At 49.7% G+C, this 16,186-nt stretch overlaps 1 protein-coding gene across 1 annotated transcript in view; it reads right to left on the reverse strand.

Moving 5' to 3' along the window:
• Window positions 1-11,402, reverse strand: part of RASSF5 (Ras association domain family member 5) — a 31,021-nt gene extending 19,619 nt beyond the window's left edge. The window contains exon 1 of the mRNA XM_010362498.2: window positions 10,879-11,402. Coding sequence (XP_010360800.1) covers window positions 10,879-10,998 — 120 coding nt within the window. The 5' untranslated portion in view covers window positions 10,999-11,402. The remainder of the gene's footprint in view (window positions 1-10,878) is intronic.
• Between the last annotated feature and the right edge of the window lie 4,784 nt (window positions 11,403-16,186).

Genomic DNA, 16,186 nt, shown 5'->3' on the forward strand with positions numbered 1-16,186 from the left:
GAGACTTGCGCCAGCAGCCAGGACACCAGCCTGCGCTGCCCACTGGGGAAGTGCAGCCCTTCCTGGCTTCCCTCTGCCTGCAGCTTTGAGGGCTGGGGCGCCTCTTCGCCAGCCCACACGAATCCTCACATGCTGCCTGCCCTGTTAACCCCACCCCAGGCTGGCAGTCTCAACACCCAGGTGCTCAGGGATTAATATGTGATACTGAAATGTGTCCACGTAGTTATTAACTAGCTCCGAGTCTTTTAATGTTTGTATCCCCTCACTGTGCCACAAAAGCCCTGGGGCAGGGACATTTGATCTCCTCTGTCCCCTAAATGGCCTGGCAAAGGGTCCTATCTTCGGTGACTCCAAGATGGTACTGCTGTCATGAGGCTGCATTTGTGGGCATGCTTTGGCCTTGCTGCTGGGCTTCAACTACTTGGAGAATTCTGGAAAAAGCTACAGCTTACTGGTTAGGAGTTCTGGCATTAGACTATTTGAGTCCAACTTCAGGATCTGCCACTTACTATTGTGTGACCCTGGGCACATTATTGGACCCCTTCCCGTGCTTCAGTTTCCTCTTAAGTGGCAACAGTAATGTACCTACCTAGTATAGTAGTTGTGAGGATTAAATTGAGTGTTTGCCTGTAAAGCACCTAGGACAGTACCCGACACATATCAAGGCTCAGTCACCAGTCATTACTATCGCACATTCCAGCCATTTCCCAGCAGCCCCTTGCGCCTGCCCTTGTCTGTGAACACAGCCTTACACCTCCACACACCCTAGTCATGAGCCCTACCTCCAGCAACTGTGTATCTCAAAATGGCCTTTATTATCCCCAACCCCAGAGTTCGCCACAGGTTCTCACAATCAGATGTTTATCACTTACTTTCCGCTGGCAGGGCAGGTCTTCCCGTCTTACAGAGGGAGAAAGTGAGGCCTAGAGTGGTGGTTCCCCGAGGTCACACAGAGCGAAGGCTGGGCCTGGGTTCTCAGGCCCAGGGACAAGCTCCCTTGAGATACAGGGCCCCAGCACAGTCTGCTGCTGCCCGCTCCATCCACTGACTGTGGGTACCCAGACCAATGGCAGTGCCAAACCAGGATCTTTCACCCACTCAGTATTAAATTGGGAGAGTAAAATAAACAAAAGATTTCCTGGTTTCTTCCTCCCCAACCTGCCATTCCCCAAGGCTGAAAGGCAGACAGAGGGAATGTGTCAGAGCAGGCTCCCCTACCTCCTCCCATGGGCCCCTCTCCCCAACCTCCTCAGAGGCCCCACTAGAGGAAGACCCACACCAACTCTCCTGCCAACAGGTGCCAGGGCTTGGTTGCTTAGTGACCCACCCTGCCTACCCCCATCCTCCAGGGCAAACAGCTGAACAATCACAGCTGGGGTGGAGGGGGCTGCTCTAGGTTTGAAAAGTTGTCCTTGCATTTTCTGCTCACTCAGTGGGATTTTTCATTTCTTGGTATCTGGAAAAATCCATTTATTCCACATCCAGAATTTTAGCAAGCTTCCCTTTAAAATAGTCCTGAGATCAACTTTCACAAACCTTGCCCTAAAGTACTTGCTCATGTTCCCTGGGAAAGAAGCTCCAAACCCACTCCTCCTCTGTCAAACCCACATTAAGCACCTACCATGTGCCAGGGGGACACAGTGATGAACAAGCTATGGTCCCTGGTCCAGAAAATTATAGCCTACTGAAAGGAGAGATAGGAGAGAAAGAGAAGCCAGGTATTTGGGGAACACAGAGAAGGGGGCATCCAAGTTACAACTGGAAATGCTCTCTAACACCCCGGATTCACAGCTGCCACATTCTCCTCCTGAACCCACGCCTTCCCAGCCAAGTGTGAGCATCGGCATTATAGGTGCCACGTGCCTCTTCACTGTGCTCCGGCCAACGGAGGAGACAGGTGGAACTTCAGTTCTGGGGTGAGAAGACCTGCCTCTTGCTCCCCATGCAAAGCGAGCGCCCTGCAGACCAAGTTCCTGCATGTCATCCACAGCAAAGTAGGGGGAACAGTTGACCACCACTCACCACATTGGGGAGAGCCTAGAGATGAGGAGGATAATGAGGGGTTCACGAATTGGAGGCTGATGAGATGATCATGATAATAAAGTACAGTAATCCAGATTTCCCAAGACTAGAACAGGAAAAAAATGGCCTGAATTTCAGCATCAGGAAATTGACTGAATGAGAAAAACAGCTTCCTATGGCAGGACATCAGAGCTTAAGAGGGGTGAGTGGAGCTTATTTGGAGCCTTTCAAAGCTGGACTCTCCTCAGCTGTGTGTGTTGTGGGACGAGCATGTGCTTTGGAGCTGGACAAGTGTAGGGGCTGGCAACCTCACCCCTGGCTCACCCCCTTTCACATGTTACCTCACAGAATGTGTCAACCCTTTGGCTTGATGGCAGCAGAATTTCTGCCAGCAACATCTGTCAGGCACGAACACTCTGCTGCCTCCCTCCCTGCTTTTCTTGCCTAGGATAGTAAACTAACTTAGCCTAGGATGGTAAACTAACTTAGGATGGTGGTAATGAACACACCTTCCTTCCCCTGCCTGTCATGGGTTACGTGCAGTCCTGCATGGGGACAGAGGAATAGCTGTGATAACCCCTAACCATCTCCTCCAGCTCCGGGAGATTCTGCTTTTCAGAGGTGAGGTGAATCCCCTCCATCCTCCTCAGTGGTGGTGCAGCTCTGTCACTGTGTCTGCTGGCAGCCTGTCCCCAGCCCCTCGTGGGCAATTCCTATTCAAACCCTTTGATTCTAGGAGTCAGCCCCTCCATCCTCCCTGTCTCACTCAGGAGCTGCTGCTATGTCACGATAAAAGCCATGTGGCTGCAAGGCAGATGCTGAGAGCATCTTCCACTAGGATATCTCCGTGGTCAGGGCCCCCATCCAAACACTTCATGGATGGGGAAATGGAGTAGCTCGGGTCTGTTACACAACATGGCTGGGGGCCCTAAGGCCTTCAAGTGCAAAGACCCTATCTCATCCATCTTTATGTCCCCCACCTGTGGTGCTCAGTGCTATAGGAAAGTTAAAAAAACACATCATTCTGACTGAGGCCGTGTGCTGCAGAGTTTGGATGCTGTATTAAAGAGGAAGAGCCAAGTATGGGCTTCACTCTGGAAGCAAAGGGAGCCTGGGAAGACTTTGGGATATGGGAAAAATAAGCCCCTGGCAGTTGTAGGCAGGATACACAGAGGAGAAAACAAAGGATTGAAACTGCAGGGTAACTGACTTACTGGAGCATCTCAGTGAGAGGCCACGAGCACCCAACATAGGGTGGGGTGGGGAGGGAGAGGAGAGGTCTGAACCCTACAGCACTGTGGGGACAGATGGGGTGAATAGAAGAGGTGAAGGCTCCTGAGGTATTGAAGGTGGGGGACTAGGAGGGTGGGGCAGAGACAGAGAAATAAATCAGTTATCTCTGATTAATGAGTTAGTTCTGAACACACTAAATTTTAGGTATCAGAGACCTCCAGGAAGCTGTAGAAAATGCCATTCTAGAGCTAGGAAGAAAGGTAGGGCGAGGGATGTAGGCTAGAGGTGACCAGCTAAAGCTGGGATGCTGTAGGAAAAGAGAGGAGATGAGCCCCCAGGACAGAAGCCTTCTGTGAACAGAAGCCACAGACTCAGCGATTCAGGCCTGAAGCTGTCTGTCACTGCAGCTTTTTTCTCCCTCCTGGCCCTGAAATCAAGTGCTCTGGATTTGTGGCACTTTATCTCATCCTCTTGTCTCTGAAGAATATGCCAGGCTAGGTCTGGATCCCCACCCCATACTCTTTGAGGTAGACTGAACCATGAAGAAGAAGAAACCAAGGACCTGCAGGACAGGTCTGGGTTCCCCACCCAGGGAGCTCCCAAAGCCAGAAGGTACATAGGTGTGGGTTACCTGGCAAGTTAAGAGCAGAGGAGAAGAGAATCCAGGTCCCCAAGCTAGGACCCCTTCAAGCTCCTAGGCTGGGAGTTGGATCCAGAGCCTGTTCTGACAATGTGCAATAAGACTTGGGATTCAGGGTTTGATACTGGCATAAAATCTTTCTTCTTTTCTCCCTAAACTGCTTGGGTGGGTGGATATTTTGTGTCCTAAACTGTAACTGAAATTGCTTTATAGGAAAAAGCTGATTCTGGATAAACTGTCTAAACCTGTGAAGACAGAAGGAGGGCAGGAGGGGAGGAACCAGAACAGAGAGTGAGGGATGGCCTGGACTAAGCGGCGTGTGAACGAGGATGTCTTGGGTGAGTTCCAAGTGGTCCTGGAGGGGGTCGTCTCTCTGACTCCTCCCTAGGGGAAGTCCTTATGGTTTAGAGAACTTGGGAGCCAATATCTAGAATCTCTACCAGGCCCATGAGAAACTAGTAAAAAGGGTCTGTTCGCATGCAAAGAGGCAAGGGACTCTCAGTTATCAGGGAAGATAAGGACACCCACATGACAAGGGTGCTTGCTGAGAAGGGTAGGATGAAGTACCTGAGTCTGATGATTGAAGTGACTTGGCCATAACCTCTTAGTGGCTCGAGCTGGATGGGAAGGCAGGACTTCATTTATAGTTAGTGCTGTGTGTCTTCCCTTACATCATGTGCCATCAAGATCTCAAAGGGCTGTCACCCAAACAGCCTTGAACGAAGAGTTCAGCATGTGATGAGACTAGCAGAGAAAGCTCTGAGCAGGACCCAGGAGGCCTGACTCCTTGGATCTGTCTCTACTGAGCTGTGTGGCTAGGGGCAATTCCTCTTCCCTCTCTAGACTTCAGTTTCCAGCCTAGGAACCTCTTAGGAATCTGTGACACGTTCTCATCTTGCATTCCAATTGAGGTAAGCAGTCAATTACCAAACATTTCCTAAACAGGTGGTTCCTAGATTGCAGTGTATATGAGAATCACCTGGGAAAAGTATTAGAAAAGCAGAGTCCAGGGTCCCATCTCCAAAGATTCAGGAGCCTGTAGCTCTGGAGTAGGGCCCCTGAAACTCCATTCTCAAAGAGTAATTCTGGTGCAGGTGGTTGAGGCCACCTTGGCGCAACACTAAAGGTTTCAGATGCTACAGAGAAACAGAAAAGTGCTGAGTGAGGAAAAGCACCCATCCTCAAGGGGTTTCTAGTTTAGATGGGGGAGACAGGACCCAATCTCAAGAACAGAATATCCTCAGTGACAGATGAGAGAGAGGTACAAGGTCAGAGAAACAGAGGTCATGTCCTTTACCAAGCAGGTATGAGCAGAGCTTCCCAGGTGCCTGGAACAGAAACGGTGGCATGAGGCATGCATGGCAGAGACAGCTAAATGCTCACCACAACCTGCTTCCTTTTCTGCCAGGGCTCACAGCTGTACTTCACTTCCCAACCTCCCCTGTGGTTAGGTGTGGCCACGTGACTGAGTTCCAGCCAATAGCCTGTGGGTGCAAGAAACAACCACCATTTCCGGGTCTGGCCCACAAGCTTCCCATGTGTTATCCTGATCCCCACCTGCCAATCTAACTTTAAGTAAAGGAGGAAATAAACCTCTGATTATATTCAACGACTGAAAAGCAGGGGTTGTTTCAAGTTAGTCCATCCCAATTGTACAAGATGCAAGAGAGAAGATGCATCAACCCAAGCAGTATTTGGTCAATACTGGCTTTTTTTTTTTTTTTTTTTTGAGACGGAATCTCGTTCTGTCCCCCAGGCTGGAGTGCAGTGGCATGATCTCGGCTCACTGCAAGCTCCACCTCCCGGGTTCACGCCATTCTCCTGCCTCACCCTCCTGAGTAGCTGGGACTATAGGCACCCGCCACCACGCCCGGCTTATTTTTTCTATTTTTTAGTAGAGACGGGGTTTCACCATGTTAGCCAGGATGGTCTTGATCTCCTGACCTTGTAATCCGCCCACCTTGGCTTCCCAAAGTGCTGGGATTACAGGCGTGAGCCACCGTGCCCGGCCAATACTGGCTTTTGTAACCAAGTACTTGGTATTGTTGGACCTGAAGGAGATGCGAGTTCTGATCTTATAGGGCTGACGATGCTGGGAAGGGCCAGAGGAGGCAGCGGGCAGTGAATCCCACCAGTGTGGAGTTCGGGCGCTATCTCTAAATGAGGCTACCTGGAGGTTGTGCCAGTCTGAAATCTCTTTTGGGACTAGTCTTGAGCCATGTAAGCCTTTGAGATATATCGCACACAAAAAACAGTCAAATGGGCCAATGGTTCCAAAGATTCTTGGAATAAAGATAAATAAATTTTTATTGCTCAAATTTGGAGCTAGCTTATTTTTAGTATTCTTTTCTTTTCTCTCATGCCAAGGTGGTGAGGGGTAGGTGCCATGCCTGAGGTCTGAGTGTGCCTGCTGCTAGCAGAGAGATGGGGACCTCCCCAACTGTCCCAGGGCTGTGGGGTTGGCTAGTGTCCCTAGAGTACCACAAGGACCCTGTCCAGGGAGGAGCTGACTGGCCAGGCAGGAGGAGACGGAACAATTACAGGCAGGGAACAGGGAGTAGTGTAGGATCTGACCTCCAGGACCCTCTTCCTCTTGCATCTTCCTTGAAGAAAAACAAATCAATGGTGTCACTGTAGACCCAAGAAAGCCTAGGCAGATGGAGGCGTGGAAGTGTGTTTTCTATGTACTTAAGTATAATATTGAACTATAGGCCAGGTGCAGGGGCTCACGCCTGTTATCCCAGCACTTTGGGAGGCCAAGGCAGGGGCATCACCTGAGGTCAGGAGTTCGAGACCAGCCTGGCCAACGTGGTGAAACCCTGTCTCTACTAAAAAAACACAAAAATTAGCTGGGTGTGGTCATGGGCGCCTGTAATCTCAGCTACTCAGGAGGCTGAGGCAGGAGAATTGCTTGAACCTGGGAGGCAGAGGTTGCAGTGAGCCAAGATTGCATCATTACACTCCAGCCTGGGCAACAAGAGCAAAACTCCATCTCAAAAAAAAGAAAAGAAAAGAAAAAAAATATATTTAACTGTAGATATAGTCAACGTTCTATTCTTTGTATCCACAGAGAAAAACACACATGAGGAGGAGTCTCCAATGGGAAGATAGATGTTTATCTATTAACGTATTTCAGTTGTAGGATAGACACCTAGAAGAACTTTTAAATCACTAAAGTTGTAAGATTACAGGGACCACCTGCTGGTGTCAAGTGTAGGGTCAGTGTCCCCTTCGCTGGCATGCCTTAAGGAATGGAGGGATGGGAAGGACCTTTCGAGACCTGACCCAGCCTGAAGTTGAGTGTTCCATTTTGTAGAAGGTTCCGAGAGGACAAGGCCTACAGTCTATCCTGGGTCACCTGCTGAGTAGGAAAAGACCAAGAAGAAGGGCACTTGACAAGGAGTCCTGGAGGAGTGTTAGTCCTGGCTCTACCCAAACAGATGTGTGGCTTGGTGACGTCCTTCCACCTCTCTGAGCCTCAGTTTCTCCATCTGTAAAGTGACGTGCTCTGACATTCTGCAAGCAGCAAGCTGTATTGTCCTCAGAGCACTCACCCCAATGCTCTGGGCCATGCCAGAGTTCTGGGGTCCCAGAGCCTGTTCAACATGCAGAGAGAGCTCAGAACACTCGTGTTTCTGCTCAGATATCAAAACCCTAAATGGCCACCACCTGTAGGCATTTGGGAACTTGATGGGAATGAAAGCTGGCCCCACTTCCAGGGTTAGATCCCTCAGAGGAAAAAAATGAACAAATATCAGAGATGGACAGAGGGCCTGGCCTGACTTCACAGTCACCAGTCCTACAAATCACCAAACCCTGTCTTTCGTGGGACTAAGGAAGAAAATTCTCTGGGCTGGGAGACAAAAGAGGTAAGTTCTAACCTTGGGTCCATCAAAACCATGTCCTATGACCTGATAAGTCCCCCTACCCCTCTAGGCAACACCTTAGATTGAGGTAACTATGACGGTCTTACTGAGACCATCTACGTCTGCACTGCCCGAGCCCATAGGCTGGCTCTCCCCCAGGCCCCATTTGTGACATGCATGACTCAGAGAAACCAGATCTAATTGTGCCTGGTCAAGTGGGAAAGTACCAGGAGAATACTGCCTCAGCCTCCTAAAACTGTGGTGTGACTCAAAACCAAGTCCCCGGCCCCTCTCAAAGGAGGCACGTGGCCCCAGGAAACTGCCATTTTCTGAAAGAAGAGACCAAGCTAGGGCCCAGGGCCTGGTGCCACCATCTCCCTTGCTGTCTCCTGACCTTTAGGCACCCCCTCCCTATGAAATGGGGAGACCTTCCCTACCCCTCCAACCTCTTCCCTAAGGGCACTGGAGAGGAGTCTCGGGAACTCCTGGGACTGACTAGTGACAACTCCCGGGTGGTGGCATCGCACAGCAGAGAGGCTTCCCTGAAGCTACGTTCCAGCCAGGCACAGACTGAGCAGCCACACAGGTTGTTCTGACAAGGCTATTTACAGAAGCAAGCTCAGCCCTTCCCAAATGAGGGCCTCAGTCTCTCAATGACCGGGAAACACATCAACTCCTTTCCTTGGAGACAGGAAAAAGAAATTATCTTAGGAGCTCAGATGTGATCTCTCTTTGGGTAAGAAAAAAAGCACTGTAAGGGGTCAGAACGGGGTCGGAATGTGGCAGAGCTCTTTAAAACCCTTTCCAGAAGTGATCCAAGGGAGAAAAGAGAGTGGAAAGTGTTATTGAAGGTAAAAAGGCACCTAGAAGAATGAAAGACTGAAACCTTTGGAGGACACTTCCCCAGCTCAGTCAGCCTCACCCTCCTCAGTCCACCCCTGCATTTGCTCACCCAGCCCTGCCCCTCCCTGGAGTGTTCTGTGCTGAAGGACAGCCTGGTGCTGAGGAACACTGTCTCTGACCTGAATATCCAGTCAAGATGCTTCCTGTAAGGATAAGAGGGGCCATGCCCACCACCCTGAAGCATTTATCCCTGATCACCCTGTCTGGGGTTCAGTAAAAGGAGTTTCTTAGAAGGGATTCCTGTCTTCTGAGGGCTTACAGACTCCAGCAAAATGACACAGGAAGATATACAGAGGCCTCAAGATATGAGGTGGATTCAAGACACAAAGTACAGGAAGTGTTTCTGCAGGGACCAAACCAAAGGTTTATTTTCTGGAGCCAGGCGAGGAAGGAGAACTCGGGGGAAGAACGGAGAGAGATGGCTGTTCAGGCCATGCAGCGAGTCATCCGCCGGCACCAACCCCATCCCAGCATATTTTCTTGTACGATATTTCTATTTCTCCCAAGAAATATCAGAAACAGCTATCTGTTTCATTGCCAAGTAAAAGAAACCCCATCTTTGCAGTGCCTCTTCCTCACCTAATTATGCAAAAAATCTCACCCTCTGAAACTGAGGGCTTGCAGCCTAGCTGGCAGTGAGAGGCAGGCACAGCACCTAAACTTTGGTTTAAAAACAGGAACCATTTCCTTCCCAGGCAGCAACAAAACACTCTAGAGAAATAGTTCAAAACCTCAGCTGTATATCAGAATTAACTAGGGAGCTTTTCAAAATCCTGATGCCCAGACTGTACCCCAGGCCAATTAAACCAGACACTCTGGGCATGGGAACCAGGTATCACCAGTATTTTCTAAAGCTTCCTGTGAGTCCAGTGTGTAGCTAAGGTTGAGAACCACTGGTCTAAATACCTAGCTAACTGGAGTATCTGTGGGGGTATGGGGGGACTTATACCATGCGGCAAGAACCCCATGGGAGGGTGGGACACCTCCCCTCTGCAGCCATGGTGTTCTGCATGAGCCCCAGCTACAGCCAGGGAAAGGGACACCTGTCCCTTTGCCCCTCACCCTCCGGAACATCCCCTGCTTTCCAGCCTCATGAGTGGTGCCCCGGAAAACAGGTGCTAGTTACAGGGGCCTATTTTAGTTGACTCCTTCAAATGTAAAATCACAATCTCTCCTTTGGTTCTTGGGCCTCTTCTCACAGTGGGAAGGTACAGTGCATTTGCCTGACTTCAGAACCCAGGAAAGGCAGGGCCTACAGGCAAGATGAATTCTTAACAAAGGAGGCCCCAGAGTCAGGCCTGGGGAAGTTTTTGGTTAATTTGAATTGGTGTGGCACTGCTGAATTAATGATGAGCCTGCCACACACCTGTGAAATATAACCGCTCACTTCTGTCTATAAACAGCTCCTTCTAGGTAACCTCTCTAAGGACCTGGCTTGGAGCCCTCTCATCTAAGTAGCAAAACAAATAAACAAACTCAGCTTTACCTCCACTCCCACCAAGATACTGACAGACAGGAGGCCTGCAGCCAACTAGGAGAATGGCCAGGGCACCCAGGCTTGCTGGGTGTCCAGAGGCAGACACCTTTAGGAAACACAAATCATGCCATCAGGAAACACACGCAAGCCCCTTTAGGTTACCCAAACCGACCCAGGAAGTTAAAGTGGTAGCATGACAGCAGCCTAGGCAAGAAGTTTTAGTTTGCTTCTAAAAACACCCTGGACTTCTGCAAAGTTGCTGGATTACGACTTAAGGTGGTTTCTGGCCACTTCAAATACGGAAGTCTCAACCGATGAATGTGTATTTATGATGTTTATCAACTGATGAATGTTTCTCCTGCTGAAGGATTGGGTGCCATTCAGTTTCCATCTAGAACTTCTAAGCTAGGATTTGGGGAGAGGGTGCGGTTATGAGACCCTGCACTCAGGCACAGGTGAACCTGCAGCCAATCTATCAGCCAGGCGCAGTCCCCACATTCTAGAGAGCCATTTTGAAGAGATCTGGGGACGCAACCGCTGTGAGGAGGACTGACCAACTGAATAGCGCGGGTCCCTGAAGGGTTCCAGGTACGATGCTCAGCCCTCAGAGCAACTGCCTGGCCACTTTCCTGACATGTGACTTTGTCCCTTTGCTGGGAGCAAGGTTTTCCTTCTAGATTGACCACAGAGGTTATTTTCCCCAACGAAAGGCTCCTGCATTCCATTATTATGTTTACCTTTGAAAGATGTTTGCTCTGCGCATTTCTGAAAAAGGTGGTCTTAGCAGTGAAGAAGCAGTCTTCCAGTTCCTCGTCCAGGCTGCAGTACCCACTGCTCATGCTGCTGTCCACGGTCATCTAGCCCAGAGTCCCCAGACGCGGCCGCCAGTGCATCAGAGGGGGCCGGCCTCGGGATGCGGCGGAGGGAGGTGGGCACCGCTCACCAGGCTCCGCTTGGCGTGAGCCCCTAGCCCTGAGCCCTGAGCCGGTCGGGTAGCGGGCCAGGCAGAGCCGGCGGGCCGCCTGTGTTTCTTTCAGCGGGGTGCGAGCGCTCGGGCGGCCGGGTAACCTGCTCCAGTCCCCGCGCCGCCTGTGCCTGCAGAACCCCGGGCGCCCGGCTAGTGCCTCACTCCCTGACTCGTCCGGGCTCTGCGGTTTCGTGTCCCCGGCGCCAGCGCCCTCCCTCTGCCGCGGTGCAGAGCGCCATCTCCGCACCTCCCCCGCCTCCCGCGCCTTTCCTGCCCCTCGCGCAAAGCAGTTCTGAAGCCACTTCCTCTGCAAGGTTCCTCAAAGCCGGCTCGGCTGTCACTGTGCCCCTCCCCCGCCTCCCCTCCGCCTGGGTGCCACCCGCCCCCGGTGGCAAGTGGACTCGGAACCGCAGGTCATGTAAGGGATGCGGGGAAGGAAGGGACCAGGATGGACCCGAGGGGAAACATTCCCTCTGTTCTTTCTTCATCATGCACTTGCTTCTGGAAGGAGCCCATTCTCATCAGCCCCAGTGACTCAGGTTCCACAGAGTAGAAGGTGCCAGCTATAAGGGCAACATCATCCCGCCTCCCTTCTCCCCCATCCACTTCCTCACCCTCCCCCACTCCCTCCCCCATTCGCTGGGTGGGGGAGCCGAGTCAATCCGAGTGGTTAGAGAAGAAGAAAATCAATATCTGCCCTGCCTGGGGAAACAGCAATATTTTCAGTTGGAAATGCCAGAAGAAAGTGCAGGGTCACCACAAACACATACAAATCAGATGCAGAGTTATGGCAACCTAGAGAGCAAGCTGCCTTCCCACCCATAGGACTTAGCCCTCAGGAAGCCTCAGGATACACAGGAGCCTGCAGACACCATCCAGGTTATCTGTGCATCTTCCTGATAGTCTGAGAAAGCGGGGTCTTGGCCAGATCTTGTCATTCCTAACATTGAGGAGGGCTCATTTATATTTCCCCATCTGACTGGACAAAGGAACACCTAAGGCTGAATCCTTCAAAGCAGTTAAGACAATAACCCCCCAATAGATCAATAGTAGTTCTAGCTACCGTTGTTTGAACAACTCTCTGTGCAGGTGATTTACATGCAGTCTATCATTGACTCTTTCCAATAGCCTTGAGACAGAGACTGTGTACAGATGAGAAAACTAAGGCTCGGAGTCACACAGGTAGAACATGTGTGCTGGGACTCAGCCCTGGTGTGTGCGGCTGTCTACGCCCCCAGTCACTGTCATGTACAGACCCTCAGCAGTGATGAGGCTATTTGGGTGGGCACTTTGCCATCTTTAAATACACTGGGAGCTGGAGTCCCGGTGGGGAAACAGCCTCCAGAGACCTGGCTTTGCTACCATGTTTATGGAGTTTGATGGCTCATGGATCCCGGAGTGCCCTGGACAGTGGCTGAGAGGGGTTATCCGGTCTCTCTCCAAATCTGTGTAACTTTTCCTACAGTTCTGAAACAATCCCATCCTGAGGAAAATAAGCTGGGTGGAGGACTAGACTCAGCCCCCTGAACACCAAGCTGCCAATTCCATCTTAAGCTTTGGCTACCTTCATGAGAAAGCCTCTCCCTCTCCCACCTAAGCCAAATCCGTCAGTGCTCAGGAAGGTTTCAAACAGCAGCCCAATTTGGCTTCATCCTCCCACACAGTCTTCTTCCCAGAAGCCTGCGAGTGCCTGGCAGGCACAAACACAAGAGAGCTGAGAGTCAGCACCCCAGCCGGCTGGCCGCCCTCTGTGCAGGAGAACTGTCAATACCAGTAGCTGTCTTCTCTGGCAGGCAGATAAGAGGAGACAGTCAGCGCCAGGGGCTGCGGTGACCTACTGGGTGTTTGCAAGGGAAGATCTCACATTAATGGGGGTGAAAGTAGGTTCTGGCTTTGGAGCAATCTTTTTTTCAAATGGGTATTTTAGAGGCTGTTTTGGGGGGTTTTCCCCAGAGAGGTGGTTTCCTGTGGTCCTCGGGCCATCAATAACAGCTCACCTGCATTGTCCAACCAGCTAAGCAACATGCTTTTCTTCATAAAAAGAACATCCTTGCTCAGTGGGAATCTAATACTTAGAAAAAAAACAGGCCCCAGATTATCTGTGGCCACACCGTGTCCTTGGATTCATGCGGGGAAACTCTGCAATGCAACGGCAACGCTGCATGTTCAAAATGTGCAATCTTCAAATACAGTTAATAACAACCTATTCAAACACCAAGCCAAGGTACCCCAGGAGTCAGCATCAATCTCTCCTTAGAAGCAACACACCAGATGCCAGACCTGGTTAGGAAAGTTCTCAGGGACACTGTGTTCTTTTAGGGTGCTGCTCCCTGCCATTCCAAACATTATGAAAATCTGATATCTGAATAGAGCCTTTCAAACCCTTTTAACATCCATTATTTCACCCAGGCTACTCTTTTATCTTAAGAGCAGGTACTATGCCCATTTTATAGATAAGGAAACTGAGGGAAGTAACTTGTTCCATCACAGCTCATTACTTTCAAAGCCTCTTGATTTCTAGTTAATGTCTCTTTCCCTCCCCTATCCCAGCTGTCAGTGAATCTAGGTTTGGAAGAAAGCCATGTGTAAGAAGTCAGCAAAACAGAGACTGTGCTGGCAGGGACTTTAGGACTAGAAGAAATATACAAAGATTATATATGATATACCAAAGTTGGCCATCCTCCAGGAGAAAAAATCCAGAATGAAGCCCCAGGGTCTCAAAGGAAGAAAGACAGGACTCCCTGCAGCATCTAATGGCCCTGTCTGAACCTCTGAACCTTTTCCCTATGAATAATCAATAATAGTGATAGCTTGGCCAGGGTAAGAGGGAGGGGGCATGGAAGAGTCTGAGCAAGAGCGTTTAAGGCCCTGAGACGCAATCGCACAAAGGATGGGAACTGGCTGTTCTTGTCCCTGGACTTAGGAAGAGGAGGTTGGATCTAAAGCTGTAGCAGCCAGAGCCCTAAATCCATGGCACTGTGCTGGGGTTCAGAAAGCCCCATTGAAATGATGAATGGGCCACTTTCCTAACTCAAAGTGTCAGATGATGAAAGACATTATTTTAAGCTTTTTTCCTTTCTCAAATGCAATCCTGTCATGTGGCCAGATGCTCTTGTAAGATCCACCCTGTAGTTCTGCATGTACCAGAAAAGCTGTGATACAGGCCTGGAAGTCAGGAGCTTGTATTCTAGTCCCAGCTCCAACTCCAGCTTGATATGGTATCTTGAGCAGCCATGGACATCAGGTTTCCTCAACTGTCCAATTGAACAGTAGCAGGGGTAGAGATCAGATTTAGGACCTTATGACCTTATGATCAGATGTAGTGGCATATAAAGAGGCTGAAAACCAGGGCGAGGTGCCACCCCACCCCGAGACATATTTTGAAATCACTGTTAGCTAGTATGTGCAGGCACTGTACTAATAATTTGTTCATAATTTCATTTAAGCCCTACGACAATCCTATGAGGAAGCTCCAGTTATTATCTATATTTTACAGAAAGCAAAAGGAGGTTAAGGCAAGTTAAGTAACTTGCACATATCCACACTGCTAGTTGATGGTGAGCCAAATATCAATCCCGCTGGGTCTGACTCCAGAACCCAAGTCCTTGAACTCTAAACTCTGCGGCCTCACAGTTTACCTCTGTGATTACTCTCATAATAACAATATGCCTGAGATTACAGTTCATTACAAACAAGTTAGGAATCACTTTCTCCATCTGCCTATGCCCCCGTCTTCCTTTCAGCTTCCTGGGGGCTTCTCTTCTCCCCCTGTGTACCCCTGCTGTCCCTGGGGGGTAAGTCTCACCTATGCCAATGGTATCAACCACACCTGACAGACTCAGGGCTCATAATTCTTTCTCTCCCAGGTATCTCCAGGTGAGTATCTGTAACAGCTCACTGAGTACCCAGCTCTTCCTATTGGAGTTTCACTCTCAACAGGGTCAAGATTGAGTTTGTTATTCCCTGCCTTGTCAACTACCTACTCTTTCTTTTCCTCCCTTAGTATGTCCTATCTTGATGAGTGCCATTAACCAAGATTAGTGCAAAGCCTTCCAAAAGTTCCCCTTGTTCCTATCTCTGCCTCTTCCAAACCACCTACCTTTTTGTTGCCACAGTTATCCTTCTGAGATGAAGATCTGATCATGGTACCATAACAACTTCTATTCAGATTTCAATGAAAAATTATTGAATAATTACTACGTATCAAGTTCTACTTGCTTATTCTTTCATTCATTTAACAAATATTTACTGAGCACTTTCTTCAGGCAAGCACTAGACTGGATGTTTGAGTTTGGGCATGAATAAGACACAGTCCCTACCTTCTAATAATATACAGTCTAGTAAGAATAACATTGAATAAGATGGTCTATAAAGTTACTGAATGAAAGTTACACATTTCATTATCTCACTTAACCCTCAGAACCCTGCAAGAAGGCATTTTGCAGATAAATGAACTGAGGTTCAGAGTAAACTTGCCCAAGCAAGTGAATGGTAGAATCAGATTCAAACCCAGGCCCTGTAACTTTCCATTACAGGTGTTGTCCTTCCTCCGTCGACTCCCAGTGCCTGTTCCAAACTCTTGAGCAGGTCCTTCAAGACCCTTCACGGTGCACACCCAGCCAACAGTTCACACCCATCTCCAGGTGCAGTCAAGCAACTCTCATTACAGCTGCACAAAATTCGATTTACATTCCCAGAAACCACCTTTCCCTCCTGTGGCTTAGCTCTTGCTATTCTCTCCTCTGATGTCAAAATCCTCCTCCTATGTCTTCCCCACTTCCTGACACATATTCTCCAATATCATCCATACCTCCCACACCTTCCATCTGACTCTGAGAAGCATCCTTAACCAGATGTCCTATCTGGGTTGAATCTTAACATGCTGCCAGGCATCCCTAGGGTAGCATTTTTCAGCATTCAATGGCTGTGTACAGCAGAGAGCTCAGTGTCTCCCCAGATGACTTCCTGTTGCAAGAGGTGAGTGGTGGCACACCATTTAGGTTAGACTCACCCTACAGTCACTTTCTCAGTGGTGCTAACCCACACCACACTTCTGATTGGCTGCCAGGCTAACAGCT

Source organism: Rhinopithecus roxellana, chromosome 8 (genome assembly GCF_007565055.1).
Source record: "Rhinopithecus roxellana isolate Shanxi Qingling chromosome 8, ASM756505v1, whole genome shotgun sequence".
Classification (NCBI taxonomy): Eukaryota; Metazoa; Chordata; class Mammalia; order Primates; family Cercopithecidae; genus Rhinopithecus; species Rhinopithecus roxellana.